Raw genomic sequence first — 21692 nt, 5'->3', positions numbered from 1 at the left:
ATAAAACTAATTACTATATTTATAATTAATTAAGTTATTCCATTTTTTGCTAATTTAGAAGTGTTCCATATACTTTTCCATATTTTAAATATTTCAGTTTTTTGTTGCATTTTTAATGTGATGTTAACTTTTAATTATTACTACATGGAATCAAAGTTCCAATCGAGACTTAGAAGAGATATCTCTTAAGCTTAAATTCAACATCAGATTTTGATCTGTTCTACATTGCCATTGCCATAATAAGGAGAGAAAATGATAGAATCTTGAATATAATCTGTTGTAATAATGAACGTGAAGAGTAGAAAAAGAAAGGGGGACAGTTGCAATTGTCTATTAGTGGTGAACAGTAAGATGCTCTGCTCTGTGGGATCATATGAAAATTTCTTGTATTTTTATTCCGTATTATTTATGTTATCACTTTGAAATCAACTTTTATTTTATTAATATTTTAAAACTTAAACTAAAAATAATGATAAGCTGATAATACTAACGTATAAGATAATTAACTCATCAGAATAAAAATATTCAAAGCATCTAAGAATTTTGGGGCTAAAACATTGTGATTTGTGTTTTTGTGACACCATAACCTCTTTTATCATTGCTTGCTTCCTTTCACCTCATTATTTTACCTTCACTCAACTAGGATATTAATACAATTAGCTTGAATATAAAATATATGTTTTTTAGTAATGTATTAATATATGTTAAAAATTTTAAATTTTGTATTTTATTCTCTTAACAAGTATTCTAAATTTGTTTCTAAAACTCTGTTTTGTTAAGGTGGATAGTGAAAAATCGTTTGCCATATATGCATATAGTTCCAATTAACCAAAAGCAAGCTTGGTAGTTGTGTTTTTCCCTTTTTTTTTTTTTGGTATTATTTTATCTTTTTATATATATATTTTTTGTGGTCTGAGTTAGTTTTTGTCATGGTATAACACGTCTCCCTCGTCCCACCCCTCTATGTAGTAGTGTTTGGTTTTGCTCTAAAGAAAAATAATTCATTTGTTTTCCCAATATGTTTTATTTTTGGTCTGAGAGTCCGGTGGATATTATATGGGCCTTAGGTATTATCTTTATTTTCAGGCTGTGGCCATTAGGGATTTAATATCCACTTTCTTTAAATTTGGATCCGATCACACGAATATCGGATATATACGTAAAATACAAAAATATTTTTAAAATTTATTTTTATTAAAAAAATATCAATAATTTTTTTTTATTCTTTTAAATATTTTTACTTTTAAAATAATATTAAACATACTTTTCTTAAATAATAAATTAAAATAACACAACATATACAATAATTACTAGTTAAAATAAAACATAAAAAAAATTTATTTATTTTTTTTTATTTTTGCGAATACAGAGATATGCTGATACCTACACAAAATATAAAATAAACAAGCAAAATATATATAATAAATATCTCATCAAAAAACTAAGGAAAGGACAATTTTTTACTGTACCAATAATAAAAAAATAGAAAAAGAAAAAAGCTTGATTTCTAGAACGTGTAAATGGGTCTCTTGGAGTTGCCCCAAACTGCTTGCTTGGACTTAGCGAAAGCAATTTTTTCCTGTCTATTCCCAATTATTGCCAACAACTTTAGAAACAAAAAACAAAAAACAAAAAAGAGAACATATTAGCTCACATCATGAATCATACACATAAATTCAATTCATTAATGCAATGAATAAATAGTTTTCACATCACAATTTTTATCGAATTATATTATTTATTTGCACTCAATATCAAATAGCTTAGCAAGTCCATTATTAAGTATGACATTCACATATAAACATATTTGAATTTTTTCTTTAGTAAATTATAATTAACAACTAGTAATATACTCAATTTTTAGAAGATAGAAAGAACTAACTCAAAACTTGAGCAGCTTCATTTGTAGCATTCTTAGTCCAAAGAGCAATTTTCTCTTGCCTATTCCTGATATTTATAATAATTCTGTAAATTTCATCACCATGATCAAATTGTTCTCCAATCATTCCCAACAACGTTAGAAACAAACAAAAAAAAAACATATTAACTTACATCACAAATCATACACATAAATTCAAATCATCAATATAATGAATCAATGATTTTCACATAACATTATCCTAAAAAACTCTAAAAATCATAAAAAATCCTAAGAAATCCTAATAAATCCTAAAAAATCTGAAAAACCCTTAGAAAATCTTAAGAAATCCTAAAAAAACCTTAAAAAATCCTAGAAAAACCTAAAAAACTTTAGAAAATCTTAGAAAATCATAAAAAACTTAAAAGATCATAAAAATATTAAAAAATTCTAAAAACTCTAAAAGACCCTAGAAAACTCTACAAAATCCTAGAAAATTTTAAAAAATTCTAGAAAATTCTAAAAAATCCTAAAAAGTCCTAGAAAACCCTAAAAAAATCCTAGAAAACTCTAGAAAATTCTAAAAAATCCTAGAAAACTCTAAAAAACCCTAGAAAACCATAAAAACCCTAGAAAATCCTAGAAAAATCTAAAAAAATACTAAAAAATTCTTAAAAAAATCTTAATAACTCCTAGAAAAACCTTAGAAAATCCCAAAAAATCCCAAAAAAATCCTAAAAGAATTCTAGAAAATTCTAAAAAACTCTAAATACCCTAAAAAAATCCTAAAAAATTCTAAACCCTAAACCAAAAAACAAACAAGCAAAATATATATATAATAAATATCTCATCAAGAAACTAAGGAAAAGACAATTTTTTATTTTCCCAATAATAAAAAAATAGAAAAAGAAAAAAGCTTGACCTTTAGAACGTGTAAATAGGTCTTTTGGAGCTGCCCCAAACTGCTTGCTTGAACTTAGCGGACGCAATTTTCTCCTTCCTATTCCCAATCATTGCCAACAACTTTAGAAACAAAAAACAAAAAAGAGAACATGTTAACTTACATCACGAATCATACATATAAATTCAATTCATTAATGCAATGAATAAATGATTTTCACATCACAATCTTTATCCGTCACTGTAAATAACTGAATTATGTTGTTTATTTGCACTCAATATCAAACAGCTTAACAAGTCCATTATTAGGTATGTCATTTACATATAAACACATTTGAACTTTTTCTTTAGTAAATTACAATTAACAACTAATAATATACTCAATTTTTAGAAGATAGAAAGACCTAATTCAAAACTTGAGCAGCTTCATTTGTAACATTCTTAATCCAAAGAGCAATTTTCTCCTATCTATTCCTGACATTTACAATAGTTCTGCAAATCTCATCACCATGACCAAATTGTTCTCCAATCATTCTCAACAACTTTAGAAATAAAAAATAAAAAAAAGAACATATTAGCTCACATCACAAATCATACACATAAATTCAAATTATCAATGCAATGAATCAATTGGTTTTCACATCACATTACCCTAAAAAATTCTAGAAAATTCTAAAAACCGTAAAAAATTCTAAAAAATCCTAAAAGACCCTAGATAATCCTAAAAACTCTAAAAAATCCTAGAAAATTCTAAACACCCTAATAAACCTTAGAAAACCTTAAAAAACCTAAAATATCCTAAAAAAAACCTAAATACCCTAAAAAATCCTACAAAATCCTAGAAAACCATAAGAAATCCTAGAAAAACCTAAAAAATCCTAGAAAATCCTAAAAAATCCTAAAAATCCCTAGAAAATACTAAAAAACTCTAAGTATCCTAACAAACCCTAGACAAACCTAAAAAACTCTAGAAAATTCTAATAAACCATTAAAAAAATTTGAAAACTATAAAAATCTTAGGAAACCTAGAAAACTCTAAAAATCCTAAAAAATCCTAGAAAACTCTAAAAAATTCTAAAAATTTTAGAAAATCCTAAACAATACTAGAATACCATAGAAAATCCTAAAAAATCCTAGAAAATCCAAGAAAAATCTATAAAATTCTAAAAAATCCTAAAGAGTCCTAGAAAATCCTAAAAAATCATAGAAAATTCTAAAAAATCCTAGAAAACCCTAAGAAATTCTAAAAAATCTTAGAAAATTCTAAAAAACCTTATAAAATCCTAAAAATCACTAAAAAAAATCCTAAAAAACCCTAACAAAACCTTAAAAAACCCTTAAAAAATCTCCAAAAAATCCTAAAAGAATCCTAGAAATTCTTAAAAAACTCTAACTATCCTAAAAAATCATAGAAACTTCTAAACCCTAAAACAAACAAGTAAAATATATATATATAATAAATATCTCATCAAGAAACTAAGGAAAAGATAATTTTTACTGTGCTCAATAATAATTAAAAAAAAATAGGAAAAAAAAAAGCTTGACATACAGAACATGTAAATGGGTCTCTTGGAGCTGCCTTAAGCTGCTTGCTTAGATTTAGCGGAGGCAATTTTTTTCTGCCTATTCCCAATTATTGCCAACAACTTTAAAAACAAAAAACAAAAAACAAAAAAGAGAACATATTATTAGCTCACGTCACGAATCATACACATAAATTCAATTCATCAATGCAATGAATAAATGGTTTTCACATCACAATTTCTAACCGTCACTGTAAATAACATAATTATGTTATTTATTTGCACTCAATATCAAACAGCTTAGCAAGTTCATTATTAGGTATGCCGTTCATATATAAACACATTTGAACTTTTTCTTTAGTAAATTATAATTAACAACTAGCAATATACTCAATTTTTAGAAGATAGAAAGAGCTAATTCAAAACTTGAGCAGCTTCATTTGTAATATTCTTAGTTCAAAGAGCAATTTTCTCCGGCCTATTCCTGACATTTACAATAGTTCCGCAAATCTCATCACCATGATCAAATTGTTCTTGAATCATTCCCAACAATTTTAGAAACAAAAAAAAAAGAACATATTACCTTACATCACAAATCATACACATAAATTCAAATCATTAATGCAATGAATCAATGCTTTTTACATCAGATTACCCTAAAAAACTCTAGAAAATTCTAAAAATCCTAAAAAATCCTAGAAAATCTTAGAAAATTCTAAGAAACTCTTAAAAGCCCAAGAAAACCCTAAAAAAAACCTAGAAAATCCTAAAATACCCTAAATACCTTAAAAAATCCTACAAAATCCTAAAAAACCCTAAGAAATCCTAGAAAAATCTAAAAAACTCTAGAAAATCCTAGAAAAACCTATCAAACTATAAAAAACTCTAGAAAATCCTAAAAAATTATAAAAAATTTAGAAAACTATAAAAATCTTAGAAAACCGAAAAAACTCTAAAAATCCTAAAAGATCCTAAAAAGCTCTAAAAAATCTTAGAAAATTCTAAAAAGTCCAAAAAATTCTAGAAAATTCTAAAAAATAATAGAAAACACTAGAAAACCATAGAAAACCCTAAAAAATCCTAAAAACCCTAAGAAAAACCTAGAAAATTCTAAAAAATCCTAAAAAGTCCTAAAAAACCTAAAAAAAATTAGAAAACTCTAAAACACACTAAAAACCCCTAGAAAATTCTAAAAAATCCTAGAAAATTCTAAAAAAAACCCTAAAAAACTATAAAAACCCTAAAAAATCCTAGAAAATCATAGAAAATTCTAAAAAACACTAAAAAATCTTAAAAAATTCTAACAAGTCCTACAAAAACCTAAAAAAATCTTATAAAATCCTAAAAAAACCCCAAAAAAATCTTTAAAGAATCATAGAAAATTCTAAAAAACTCTAAGTACCCTAAAAAAATCCTAGAAAATCATAAACCCTAAATCTTAAAACAAACAAACAAAATATATATAATAAATATCTCATCAAGAAACTAAGGAAACGATAATTTACTGTGCCTAATAATAAAAAAATAGGAAAAGAAAAAAGCTTAACCTCCAAAACGTGTAAATGGGTCAGTGTGACAAAGTATATAACTAGTTTTAATATTTTGAATTTTACTAAATAAATATAGTAATTATTTTAAATATTTTAGTCTTTTAGATCTTATTAAATAAATATAGTTATTTTAAAAAAAATTATATTAAAATATTAAGATTCAACAAGTGATTTCACAAATCGATTTTTTAATTATTGAGTTTTACCATATAAATTACACAATAATAAAAATTAAAATTTTAAAAATTTAAAAGATTTAAATTTTAAAATAACTACTATATAGATTTAAAAATATTAAATTTTTAAATATATAATCAACAATAATTTAATAAATTCGTTTAAATAAAAAAATTTACTATAAAAAAATTATAATTTAAAAATGTAAAATTTTAAAATACAAATAACAAAATAACTTTATAATAATTTAATTATTTTTATTATTTTATATAAGAAAATTTTGTTTATTAAGGTCTAAAAAATAATATTAAAATTAGTGCTATCAAAAAATATTTTAAATTTAATATTATAAAAAATATATAAAAACTAATTTGATTAATTTTTAAAAATATATATTTTTAAAAATATATAAATTTAATTAATTTATATTAAAGTCTTTCGTTATATTGTTCTGTTTGAAATTTTAATATCATTTGGCATTGACAAATTTTCTTATTTTTCAAGTCTTAATTAATAAAATTAAAAGAGTACATACTAAAATTGAGAGAATACGTGCTAAAATTGAAAGAATACGTAAAATAAAAGTCTCTTAACTGTATTTTTTATTCAATTAAAAATATAAAAAAAATAACTAATTATATTATATATATATATATATATATATATATATATATATATATATATATATATATATATATATAAGTAAAATAAACTAACCAAATTTTAAATTTTAAACTACGCTAATAAACTAACAAAATTTTAAAACTTTTTCATAGACTTATACAGGTATAGTTGATTCAATATTAACTTTCAAAATGAGCTACAATAAGCTAGAACATGATGAGTTCTTGATCTTTATGCATCCGAGCGAGGCCATGGAATCTTCATGACATCATGGAGGCATTTCAAGAATCATAAAGCCTCCTCCTCAAAAGGTTAAAAGAGCACCACATAAGGATCCAATACAGAGTCCCCAAAAAAAACAGTATTTGTTCGTAGCAAATCTACAAAAATGGATACCCAATTAGCGCCCTTTCTCCTTCTCCTCCTTATCCTCTTCACCATTTTGGTATCTGGTACTGAATCAGCATCGTGCCCCTTTGATCTCAACTGCGTTGACACCTTACCATGGGACACATCAACATACAGAGCGATAACTTAAAAAGGTAAGAGGAGGTTTCTGGTTTATGATTATATGCCTAAGGACAGCCTCAGTTACCAATTGCTGGTGCTAATAGGCTAACATGGCCACAGAGGAAGAGCATAATTCTTGATGTGGCTAAGGGACTTGCTTATTTGCATTACGAAATCAAACCCCCGATTTATCACTGCGACATTAAAGCGACCAACATACTTCTTGATAGCAAGATGAAAGCAAAAGTGGCGGATTTCGGATTAGCAAAACAGGGCAAGGGTGGCTGGCACATACGGTTATCTAGCGCCAGAGTACGCGCTATACGGCCAATTAACAGAGAAGAGTGATGTTTATAGTTTCGGAATTGTGATCTTAGAGATCATGAGTGGGAGGAAGGTACTAGACACGACTAATTCGAATTCAAACGTGGTCTTGATCACGGATTGGGCGTGGACGCTCGCAAAATCAGATCGGACGGAAGAGATTCTTGATGAGTCAATAAGGGGAGAAGGGCCAGAGAAGATCATGGAAAGGTTTGTTCTTGTTGGGATTCTTTGCGCTTAGACCTACCATTGCTGAGGCAACGAAGATGTTGGAGGGTGATATTGACATTCCTGAGTTGCCAGACAGGCCGATACCACTTGGTTGTTTCGATCTTCTCTTTTCTTTGGATTACAAAGAAGCGGAAGGTCCATGCCATATCTCTCATCTTATGAAAGAAATATGACTACGAACACAATGTATGGATAACCACGTGAATTTACTACGTTGACTTGGCCATTCCCATGATTAAAATAATTGTGACATACGCTTAAGTCGATGACTCACCAGCAAGATTTAGAAAGAAATGTAGATTTAAGATTTACACTAAATTAAAAATGTGTAGCTTTAGGATAACAAATTTCAGTCCGAACTTGATATGTGAAGACTCGAATTAGCCTTTAAAACAAGTGCCATGAATATGTTAATTTTTTTCTTTTCAATTTCTTATCCCCTTTTGTGTATATTTGTAATATGATTACATATTATACTAGTGTGCCTCCTGCATTCCGGCTGGATTCTATGGTAAAAAAAAAAAGAGCACCACAAATACTAACACAGCAAACATCAACACAAATAAAATGATCCAGAGTATTTAAAAAATTATTAAAATATATTATTTTATATGTTATTTTTAATTTATTAAATAAATATTAATTTTATTATAAAAAGAATATTTAAAAAATTATTAATTTTTATATATTATTTTTAATTTAATAAATAAATATTAATTTTATTATAATAGTAAAAAAATATAATATATTAAAATAGAGTACTATAAAAAATATTATATAAAAAATATACTAAAAATGTTAAAAAGAATTAAATAAATTTAAAAAAATAACATTATAATTTAATATTATATTTTTTAATAATTAACTAATTATCTATCTAAAAGTGATTTTAATTAATATTATTCAAACAATATTTATTTTATCAAAATTAATTTTAATATAGAATTGTCAAACATAAATCATGTTGGTATAGATTCACTTCTACCCAAAATTAATTATACAAACAATTCAACTAAGTATCTTTTAAAAATTGTACAATATTCAACCTTTTATTACAATAATTAAAAAATAAAACAAACACATCTAAATAGATTTAGTATCTTTTTAAAATGAAATACACATCTAAAATACAAACTAAATATAATAAAACTAAAATTTAAAATTTAAAATTTCTGTTTCAGTTTTATTATTTTTAATTATTAACAGATTATCGTTTAAATACACTTCCAAAGATATAAATTCAGTAAAATAAAAAATTTTAATTAACTCACACCGCAGAAAACCCTAAAAGAGATCATAAAACTTCGTTCCAATCCAGCCGTCATCCCATAGAGCTGCGCCATTCGTGGGCTTCTTCGTCCACGCCGCCGTCCTCCTCGTAGCTGCCTTCCTCCTTGGCGTTGCCACTTATCGGCGCCGCCGTGTCATCCAGAGAGCAGCACGCCGTCCGTGTGATTATTCGTCCGCGTCGCCGTCCTCCTTGTCGCCGCCTTCTTCCTCAACGCCGCCGCGTCATCCCAGCGCCGTTCTTCTGCAACGCCGTTGTCCGCCTCGCTCGTCCTTGGAATCGCCTTCCTCCTCGCTAATCCACAGCCTCACTTCGTCCTACTCTTCATCAGCGTCGCTAATCCTTCTGTGTCAGAATTGGACCTCAAGTATTTTGGATGTGTTTAAGAGAAAGTTATTCATAGTTAACTTATGTATCTGATTAGTTATTCAATCACATTGATTTTGCATGCTATGTACAACATCCTAATTTGTAGTGGAGAATGGTTTAAGTAGAAGAATAATTTAAAGAATTACAATCCTCAAATTGTTAGCACTGTTATATCGGTAATTACGGCTCCTGCAAGGGTTTAAATTTTTTATGATTTTGAATGTGGTTTAGAAATATTTTGTATATCACTTCATAATTTTAGATGTGTTACAATTATTTTTTAATGTTTAAATTTAAATTTTGGATTTATGATTTTGGATGTGTTTCAAAAATATTTTTTGTATAACTTAATAATTTTAGATGTGTTACAATTGAATGCGAATTTAGTTTTTAAAATTTAAATTAATCTTAATTATAAATGTGTATCTAAAAAATAGGAATATATTTTAATTAAAAAATAATTAAATAATATTAAAGAAAATAATAACTAATTATAAAGTGGGTAGGATATTAAAAAAATTTTAATTTTTAAAATTTAAATTAATCTTAATTATAAATATATATCTAAAAAATAAGAATATATTTTAATTTAAAAATAATTAAATAATATTAAAAACTGAGCAAAAGCTGAATTTTATTATACAAGTAATATTTTTCTTATACAAAATGACAAAATCACTTTCATTCAAATTCTATCTTTAATACACACAAAAACTATAAAGTACTAATATGCAAGTTCGAGCCAAATAGATATAAGGATCGAGTCCAGGACGTAAATTAATAATCAAGTTTCAAATTTAAATAAGATTGATGTTCTTTCTTAAAAATCGACTCGAAAGAATATTATCTATTCATTTGTATTTTTTCTTTTAAAATTAGTTTTAATTTTTTTCATAATAACTACACTAATTAAATGAACTTTTTCAACTATGAACATCATTAAGAGCTAGTTCTATGAAAGTTGAGTTTTAAATGATTGTTAACGATATATACAAAAAAGACATTTTAATTATATTGTCAAAGTTTTAAAATATGAAATATAAAAAATTAAATTTTAAATTATATGTTATTATTTAAATTACTATTTTAGTATTTTAATTTGTAATTAGATATTTTGAAACCTAATCATATTTTACAATAATAAAATATAATTATAACAACAATTATACTACGTATATATAAAATAATCACTTGTACAGAATAAATCTTAAAATACAAATTTTGAAATACAAAATACACATTAAAAATAAATTGTATAATATATATATTTATACATAAATTTATAGTAGATAATTTGATAGCTAATTTTTTTATATAAACATAATATTTTTATTATAAAAATCATTATCATATTATATATATTTCGCCCCTATCATCAAAATTTTCTAGATCCGTCAACTGATCAAGCCTATCATGGGACCATAGGTGGAACTAATTAAATACCATGGAAAGTGGAAACATTCCAGTATTCATCAAATGTCAATGTGAGCTTAAACAGAAAGAGTGTATATAGGCCGTTATACACCATCATCTCAGCTTATCGTGAAGATGAGTATGAGAAGAAAGCGCAACTCAGGGACATTTCTAAAGTGAACTACGTTTGCATGTACTAAAACTAGAGCATCATAGATTAAACTAATTGCTTACCCAATTGTTAGGACTAAAAATATTAACTCATCATATAGTTCCAATTAACCAAAAGCAAGCTTGGCAGTTGTGTTTTTCCTTTTTTATTTAATTTTATTATTTAATTTTATTATTTTATCCTTATATATATCATTACCCAATTTGAATATAGATAGACTTGTATATTTATTCATTTTATTGTGACAACATACAAAGTTTACTTATATATGAGGTCAAACAATTGAAAACAATGACCAGGCGATAGATATAGTAGGCTGTATTAGAGTATAATATTAGTGGATTAGATTGGAATTAGGTTAAATATAGTTGGAATAGCAAAAAGTTAGTGTAGTAGGTAGAGATGGAACCACATACAAAGTTGTGGGAGTATTTACCTACTGAATTATAAAAAAAAATAATATAATAATAAATATACATAAAAATATATAATGTCCTATTGTATAATTGTATACTTGTATTTGTCCTTATATATGTATACATCTATATATATATATATATATATATATATATAAATTTATCTTTTTTACATTTTTTTTTGTTTTTTTCTCACAATTATAAGAACTTGAAAAAAAAAATCAACGTTAATCCATTCAAATTATATTTTTAATAATTTTGTAATTATTTAGCTATAATTTTTTTATATTATATAAAAAATAATCAATAAAATATGATTTAATGGGTATAAAATACCCAACAAAACGCTAGTATTAATAATAACTATATTACGCAACATCACAAATATTAAAATAAAAAATACTTTTAACATGTTAATTAAATTATTATAAATTTAATTAATATACTTTTAAATTTTAAATATCTAAATATATTTATGTTAATTTTTTAAATTATTTTTGCCTTTATTATTAAATATTTTTGGATTCGTCACTACTAGCCATAAATGTATTTAATAGAATTATTAGTGATTATTATATGTATCAATTGTTGTATGAGATTAACATATAGATATATAACACACTTTTTCTTCAATCTCTATGCTTATAACAGGCTGAACTTATTTGATCTAAAGTAATTAAGGAACACTGCTCAGCTATAAGGTATGATGATGAATCATTCAAGAGTGAACGAGGGTTTGGATATTCACTGGATCAGTGAATCCTGGAGTTGTACCATTATATGTTTCGAATGCAGATAAGGTGTTGACTGCTTGTGTTGGATGGAAATAATCGAAGAAGATATACTCTTTCCTGTTGCTGCATGGCACTCCACCTTCGGCACACTGCCCGTCTGCGCGAGTCGGGCAGCAGCCGGAGGTGAAGACCATGAAACCAAGAGAAGGGTCAGTAAGGTCGCCAACAGTGCTGTTTACAAAGGTGAATTTGGAGCCATCAGACTTGTTGTTGAATCTATCAACAAGGCCTTTCAGGTTTTCATTAAAGAGGAAAGCAGCAGCATTCAAGTCATTATTACATGATCCGGTTGTTGTATTGATAAAACGAGGAATACACCCTATAGCTCCCAGCCCAACCATTACAACCTTTCTAGCTCCAGCATCATGCAGATCCTGCAATAATCACTCTCATCATATTACTTATTAGCTTATTTATCTTATTAAATAATTACCAAAATTTTTAATTTATTTTATGTCATTTTCTCTAATGCATGGGTACGTACGTACCTTTCCAGTCGTAATAATTAATTAAAGCAAAAAGTTTAATTAAGGACCAATCAATTTAATTATATTAGTTAACATTTTTAATTAGTAGTCTAATATTATATTTTTACTCAATATTTTTAATGTTATTGACTAATAAGCTATGATGCACGGACACTGACACGGACACGGACACGGGATACGACACGGGACACGCCGACACGCGAATTTTAAAATTTTACATGACACGGGGACATGCATACATATAAAATATAAAGTATTTTTTAGATAAAATATAATAATATTTTAATATTTTATTGATATTAAAATATAAATTAATTTTTTAAATTATTTTTAATGTCTTATTTTAATTATATCAAGTATTTAAAATATTTTTTGTTTTAATAAATAATAATATATACTATATCTAAATTTATTTTAAGAATATATATTAAGAATAAAACTGGACACACTGACACGTGATGGTATTTAGGTGTGTCCAGAGAAGAATTTTTTATTTTTTATTGAGATACGATTTGGACACAGCAAACACGCGTGTTAGATGAGTGTCGGTGAGTGTCGTGTCCAAAATGTGTCTGATACGCAGACACGGCAACTCAGCAAAGTGTCCGTGCTTCATAGCTAATAAGTGACTAATTATTGACAGAAAATAATAAATTATATTGATCTTATAACATTATTTTTAATTAAAAAACCTTTTATTATGGTCGATATCTATTAATTGAATGCTTTAATCTTTTTAGTAGATGTCCATTACTTGAATGCTTGGCAACTTTGTAGCCAGCAAAAACTTTTTCTTAGGGTTGCAAATAATTATGATGTACGTGTACTATTTTGTTTGCTAATATATAGTACGTGTTTTCTGTGGTACCTATTGTTTTATTATGACTATGGTGACTATAAAAAAAATTGTCAATTAGTTGTGAACATCTTGTTTTTTTAAAAAATTTTTGACTGTGTATTAAACATAGTAAAAAGGCTAATAATTAGGCAAACATTTTAAATGGAAATTTGGAAAAAATAAATTTTTTATGCTAAAAAAATAAGGAGAAAATAGATATTAACACATCATTCATAGATGTTGAAATATTATGAGTTAGATTTTTTGGGTTTGGGAAGACCAATAATTATAGTAGGCAAAAATTAAATTATATTTAAAAATTAAAATAGATTTTTGTTGGTATTTATAAATACTAAAAATTTACAAACATTAAAATTTTAAATCCATATAAGAATAAATAAATAAAATAAATAAAAATCCTTTTATAAAAATAATTTGGTTTTAAAAAGTAAAAAAAATAAATTTAATTAACATGAATAATTTAAAAAAATCCTTGTATATAAACAAAAATATAGAATAGTTGTCCAAATTAATCATTGGGCATTTAGTCTCTGATTTTAAAATAGATAAAACTATTTTTAACTTTTTATTTTTATTAAACGATTTAGGGCCCATTTGGAAACTCTAGAAGTAGCTTTTTTTAACTTTTGACTGATGAAAAGTAGTAGTATTAATGTCGGGTACAATTTTCAAAACCAAATTGCAACTTTCTAAGAAGCTATTTTGGAGCTTATAGAGAAGTTAAAAAAAATGACTTCTCTCATAATACTTCTACTTTTCATTACATTTCTTTAAAATAAGTACTTTTAGAATTAAAAATCCAAACACAAAATAATTTATTTATAAGTTACTTTTAATAGAGTCATTTATTGTTTAAGTTATTTTATCAAAAAGAGTTTAATTAAGTTAGTTACCCAAACTGGGCCTTAGTCTCTTTCCAATTTGATTCAAAGAGTAAAGTATAAAGTTGTCTTTAAGAATTTAAAAATCTCAAAACAATTTTTAAAAATATTTAAAAATTTTAAAATAGTGATTTTGATTACAAGAATCAAATTGAAGGGAGACTAGATTGTCTAACAAAAAAGTAAATATTATAAATTATTTTGTGTATTTTAAAATTTAAAAAATTTAAATATTTAATATTAAAAAATTCAAAGACGTTTTTGGATAATTATTCAAAAATATATTACATAATTAAATTTTTTTTTTGTAATCCTTTCGCAAAAGTCACATATTTATTGGTGGCTCAACAATTGGTCACCGCTAGACACCATTTCTTATGCATATCTTTTTATTTTTTTTTTTGATATTTTATTATTTTTTACACACGTTCACATAAATTCGGTATAATTTACACTTATGTCTGACAGAATCTACACACAGATTTTATATAAAAAAAAAAATAAAATACACACATAAATCATTATATTTTAATATGTGTATGCATATTTAATGATATTAAATTTTGAAATATAGTATTATTATTACTACATTTGAATAAAAAAGATAGTGAGATAGATATATACCTTTACATAGAGAGATAACTGATGAACAAGAACTTCGGCATATTGCTGAGGAGTATATGTGGCGCTGGTAGAGGAGTTAGGAAGAAAGTAATTGTTTATGTAATCGTTGCTTCCAATAGTCACGTAATACAAACACCTACCAAGGTATTCCAATGCTCTCTCATAACTTCCCAATCTTCCAGTTATTCTCGATACAATGATTTTGTGGTTTCTTATCTGTTCTCCCAGGCTGATAACGCTGCCCTGCATCATCAGTTTCATTAATAATGGTAAAAATTCAAGTGAAGTCAAAGTTGATATACAAGAGCCGTTAGATGAAAATTTAGTCAAATCTGTTAGAGAATCATTAGCATCAATTAGGATCAATTAGTATCGTCTATATTTATGTAGTATATCTGTATATTAATTATAGGATTCTATGCCTTTATTACTCTGATTCATTTAGCAGCTATAAATACCTCTTGTATATTGTACTTTTGAACACAACTCAATAATACACTTTTCATATTATTCTCTCAGTCTCTTGTTTCTAACAAAATCATCGAACGTCTCTCAAACATCAACTTCACGTGAAATCGACTGTACCTGAGTTTTTACCTTCAATAATACTTATTCTAATTTTATATAAATATATGTATATTATTATAAGGAAAAGTATACGTAACCAACAATATTTTTGAACAATGTGTGAACAATGTGAATTAATACGGTTAAAAGAGTAAATTAATCTTAAATTTAATTAGTAACATTAAATTATGGTGTAGTGTATTTTTATTTGATTGGTGATTGTTCATGTTATTCAAGATGGTCATTATTTACGTAACATTCTCCTATAATAACACCAAAATTGAAGTCAAATATAGCGTGTAGGAACGAACCAGTTGCCTGCCGCTCTCAAAACGAATTCCAGCAGCACCGGATGCATAGTTGACGCCTTTAAAAATGTCATAACCGCTTGTGTTTGCAAAGGGTGGGATGAAATCCTTAAATCCCAGAAGGAAGCCTGCATTATTATTATTATTCATGGTAAATATTATATAATATATAGTTATTGTAGGACCAAATAAACCTCGATTTTATGGGCCTATGGGGGCTTTATTTGTTTTAAAAGCCTATACCAATATACCATGATGATGATGATGTCTTTGTGTATGTGACAAAAGATTACGTGCAAAGTAGAAATTCACCTGTAATAAGAGGAAGTATGGGAGCCAATGGAGTATATTACGTGCAAAGTAAAAATTTATGTGTAGAAATTTATTTATACAAATATTCCGTTCATTCTCTAACGGAATTCTTTGTGTAATAAGCAAGAAGTGAATTAGGTGTATATTTAAATCTATTAAAATCAGTTATATATTATAGCAGAATATATATTAAAATATATAATATATTAAAAATAAATTAAATTATACATATATTTATATATAAATATTTAATGACTAATTTGGTGATTAATTTTAATATATAAATATCATTTTGATTATCATTTAACGCTTTAAGTGCTTTAAGAAAGAAAATCATTCTTAGAATATATTTTAGGGAATAAAAATATTATTTATACATTAAAATTAGACACTAATTTGTTTGAGGTGAAAATGGAAGGAAGATAAATGGAGGAAAAGAAATAAGAAGGAAAATAGTTATTTTCCTTTGTTCGGTTGAGGAGAGAAATGGAAGAGGAAGGAAAATGGATAGAAAAATATTCGTGGGATCCACCAATTTTTTTTTTCTTCCAACAATAGAGAGAAAATGGAGGGAAAATTAAATCTCTCTCTACTTCTAATATTACCTCTTTACTTTTTTCTATATCATTTATAATATAAGGATAAAATTATCTTTTTATAACATTACTTTCCTTCTTATTTTTCTTTTATCCAAATACATCTAAGAAAAATAAAAATTCACTCAATTTTTTTTCTTTCCTTTCTTTCCTTTCTATTTCCTTCATCTCTATTTCTTTCTTTCCAACCAAACATAGCCTAAAATCAACCATTAATGTATTTATATATAAATATATGTATAATTTAATTTATTTTTAATGTATATTTATATTTTAACACATATTTTATATTAGTAATTGAATGTAATGTATATGTAACATAATCGTTTAGGAAATTATGTATTAATATATTTCAAAGAATTATATAGTATTTGTTAATTCTAAAATATATTCTAACAATTACTTACAAAAGAAGATAAAAGCTAAAAAAACATTATTTTAAAAATATTAAATTATTAATATTTTTTGTAATCATCTTATTTGAGATAATATTAATCAATTTTCTATTTTTTCACTAGAAATATTGGCTTCTAGAATTTTCTTTTATTCTTATCCTAAATATTGAAGTGGTTTTAAATTTGTTCCTAATACATATTTTTTTATATCTAATATTTAAAAATGCTTTCAATTTTATACTTCTTTCTTATTTGATCTAAATTATTGGCACACAAAAGAATATTTTTTTACCATATATAATAATAAAAAATAAAAGATTACAACATAGAAATGAAACATTAACATACCCTTTAAAAAAAAAGAAGGATGAGAGAAATAGCATTACCAATTATATCAATTATGGTAAGACCATTTGTGAATCTTCCAGTTGCGGTTCTATTTGGGAAGTCGATGCCATATGGTGTGTAATTTGCTTTAGCATTTGTTGGAAGATTATTGTTGTTTCCATTGTCTGCTAATGAATCTCCAAATATATATAACCCTGGCACTTGAGATTCCCCATTCACCAACACAACAATAACAGCAACAACATGAGTTGTCACAACCAACCATGTCTTCGTGCAAACCATCTCTTCTGTTATTCTCTGATCTATGAAGACGCTAATATTAATGAGGATAGAGGAGCTAAAACTTCTGTATTATTTATACTACTACTACTATACGTGTATATATATAGGGTACGGTTATGCTACGTGTACACCAAAATCAGCTATTAAAGTCAGTCACTAGTATAAAATACATGTTGAAATACAAATACACATTGAAAATAAATTAAACCATATATATATATTTATATACAAATATATTGGTGGCTGATTTTAGTGACTGATTTTGGTGTAGAAGCAATATTTCTCATATATTTATATTTTCGTGCAGACGCACTATTTTTAATTTTTTATATTCCCTCTTTCTTATTACAATAAATAAATTGAAATGACAAAGTCACATTTGCAATGTTTAATTATGTTTGTATATACGCATCCTCTATGATCTTCCTTCAATTAGCTTTAATTTATCTCAAGGTGGAAAAAAAGTTACAAAGAAATTAAAATTTTGATTATTCAATAATAGCATGCAAAAATTAAATTATTGCAAAGTTCATACTTGATAGATGGGTAGTGGGGTGGCAATTTTGACTTTTCAGCATTGGATTGCAGGAATTAGTTAAATCATTTGTTTAATTTGCAAGATGTGTGTTATTTCAACAACAATAATGACAGACGTACGAAGACACATGCAGCAGGTTTGGCAAGTTATCACACTTTGATTAATTAATAATATTTGTGTGCGTGTGTATATATTAAGGCGAAAACTTAGGTGCAGTCGACTTCACGTAAAGTTGATAGTTGAGAGCCGTTAGATGAAAATTTAGTTAAATCAGTCAAATCATCTAACGACTCTCAGTTATCAACTTTATATGAAGTCAACTACATCATTGTCTCGGTTCTTTGCGTTTTCTGGTTCTAATATCTACATCTAGTTTTTTTTTTTTTTTTTTTTCTTTTTGCTATGCTCAAATTATACTTTGAATATCTACATCTAGTTAGGAAGTGAATACTGAATAATACTTACTGTTTTTGCGTGGAGAATAGACCTTTTTGTATACCTCGTTCACTTTTCAATGATCATTTGTATTTTTTAGATGCTACGAATTATACTTTGGACAAGACAAGAAAAAAAATTGATATATACAAAAGACATTCTGATATTTAAGGTAATATTTAAAATAGCTAATATAAAATTAAAAAATAGCTGAGATCATACTTTCTTTTTTGTTTGCATTATTTTATAAGCTAAATATATCTTATAACTGTTTATATCGGTTATGATATTTGATATAATAATGAATATAAAGTTTTTTTTATCGGTTATGTATTAATTACATAGTGTGTGTTTGGATTACAGTTTGCAAACGGGAGTTTGTATAAAATTGATTTTGCAAACTTGATTTTGATGAAAAGTAAGTTTGTGTCAAAGTGATTTATGTTTGGCAATCTTTATATCAAAATGGATTATAGTAAAATAAATGTTGTTTGGATTATACTACTCAAAATCACTTTTAGATAAAAAATTACTAAAATAGACACCAACTTAAATAATTATCTTATCATTTTAATTTAGATATTTGAATAGATCTTATTAATTAATTCTATAATAAAATTAATATTTATACACTAAAATAAAAAAAATATATAAAAATTGGCAAAATATATTTTTAATTAAAACTAACAAAATATAAATTTTAGAGAGTACTAAGAATAATAAAAAAATTAAATATTGATCTTGGTAGTAATTGAAATAAATAAAAAAAAATTTTATGATATTTTTTTATATAGTATATTTTTAGTACTCTTAATACTCTTTTTTAATATGCTATAATTTATTATTATTATTATTTACAATTAATTTTTTTTAATTTATTTTACCTAATAGAATCAATAAATCATATTATAAAAAGATAATAAAAATAATACAAAAAATTGTAATTATAAAAGTGTATAATATCGAATAAATAATTAATAAAAAAATAATAAATAATAGAAAAAAAGAGTTCATGTAAACAAAAATAATAAGAATTCTATAAATAATATAATAACATGTATAAAGGATAAAGTTGGTAAAAGATAAATAAAGATGGAGTATTGATGGCTAAAAGCCCGTTGGTGAAACGCAGAAGGTCAAAATTATAGCTTATTGTAAACGTGGTTTTGAGAGTAAAATCACTTCTGCGTTCATGGATCAAAAGTTTGCCAAACAAAAAATTGAAACTTTCAAGAAGGCTAAACGTGCTTCTTCTCTTGTAACGTGTTTGCCAAACACACCCATAGTAGTTTTGATATCCGAATTATATAATGATTATGATTGAATTATAAGGCTACGTTTATTTCTGAGAATAAAATAAGGTAAGACACTAATATAAGAATAAGACATAAAGAACAGAGACACAAGATTTAGTGTTTTTATATTCTGTTCGGTGATAAAGTTGAACAAATTATAAAAATTTAATTTATTTTTATTCTTTTATTTAAAAATTTGAGAAGAAAAATATAATAATAAAAAGTATAATTATAAAAAATTAACAAAAATAATAAAAAAAATAAAAAATAAATTGTGTTTGTTGTTAGAATCTTTTTTTTCAAAAGGCATGCATTTTTCAAATTTGCTATTATTCCTCCACAAACTCAATTTCTATCATCTTTTTTTCCCTCAATTTCTGATCTGATTTCTCATATTTTCTGGAAATATCTTTGCACATTGAAATTAGCATTTGATCTTTAAATATTTAATTTATTTAGAATTATTAATTTTAAAATTCTGATTTGTATTCACAACTAATAATGCAAAAAAAAAATTAGGCAAATATATAATTACTTATTAAATTTAATTATTCTATCAATCTTTATAATTTTATTAAATTTATAATTAAATCCTTTTTTATTTAAATTTTTACGTCACTTTTAATTTTATAATTAATTAAATTCTTTCTATATTGTTCCTCTATTTGTACAATCTAGTCAGAGAACAGCAGCTTGTCTCAAAAGGTCATCTTTACCCCTAACGATACTTGTTGGCTTGTTGCCAATCCCTTCATTAAGGGAAAAAAAAAAAAAAAACTTAAACAATTATGACATTATTCAATACCGTTTCGGAAATTCTACACAAATTAAACCTTACATCATTAACCAAAGGGGAAAAAAAACCTTTCATCCATTACCTATTGTTTTATATCACATTTTTCTTGTGTACCAAAAGTATGCACTTTGTATTGACGTTTTTTTTGTACTCGAAAAATTTATGTCATATGATTCATGATTCATTCGCTTTTCAATTTTTTTATTAAATTATTGTATTCCAAAATTGATCCCCGTTTGCTTTGGAAAGCTCCATACTATTTGTGACAAAAGCTATATGTTCTCTAGTTGAATAATTGCTTTTTCTTATAGAGTATAGACCATAAATTTAGAATTTCAAACGAAATCCAAACAAGTGCTATGAAGTATGAACACACAAAAACATATTTGTAGTTTGGAAGCACGCCAAACATTCAGCAGCGAAAGCTATTCTTTAGTTGCTTTCTCCTACAAATCATACTTAGACCTATTTTAGGTAAATAACTTAATTAAACTTCTTTTAAAAAAATAATTTAAATAATAAATGATTATATTAAAAATAATTTATAAATAAGTTATTTTGTATTTAAATTTTTAATTCTAAAAGTAGTTATTTAAAAAAAATATAATAAAAAAGAGTAGTATTATAAGAGAAGTCATTTTTTTTAATTTCTCTATAAGCTCATAAAAAGACTTCTTAAAATACTGCAATTTAATTTTAAAAATTACGCTAGACATTAATACTATTACTTTTCATATATCAAAAACTAAAAAAAGTTACTTTAGAACCTTCGCATACCCTTAGTGCTTTTCAAAAGGAAATTAAATTTATTTTATAAAT

The 21692-nt window shown here is 25.4% G+C and overlaps 1 protein-coding gene and 1 pseudogene across 1 annotated transcript; one reads left to right on the top strand and one right to left on the bottom strand.

Moving 5' to 3' along the window:
- Positions 1 to 7020: 7020 nt before the first annotated feature.
- LOC112783534 (probable receptor-like protein kinase At1g11050) lies at positions 7021 to 7870 on the top strand (annotated as a pseudogene).
- Positions 7871 to 11904: 4034 nt separating this feature from the next.
- Positions 11905 to 17878, bottom strand: LOC112783238 (GDSL esterase/lipase At1g29670). Its single transcript, XM_025826083.3, has 4 exons — positions 17566 to 17878; positions 15880 to 16004; positions 15002 to 15244; positions 11905 to 12523 (listed from the first exon to the last, which is right to left on the bottom strand). Exons 1-4 carry the CDS (start codon positions 17807 to 17809, stop codon positions 12074 to 12076), a joined length of 1062 nt encoding a protein of 353 aa, XP_025681868.1. The 5' UTR covers positions 17810 to 17878; the 3' UTR covers positions 11905 to 12073.
- Positions 17879 to 21692: the final 3814 nt, after the last annotated feature.

Source organism: Arachis hypogaea, chromosome 20, assembly GCF_003086295.3.
Source record: "Arachis hypogaea cultivar Tifrunner chromosome 20, arahy.Tifrunner.gnm2.J5K5, whole genome shotgun sequence".
NCBI lineage: Eukaryota > Viridiplantae > Streptophyta > Magnoliopsida > Fabales > Fabaceae > Arachis > Arachis hypogaea.
This window is presented reverse-complemented; position numbering and strand designations above follow the sequence as displayed.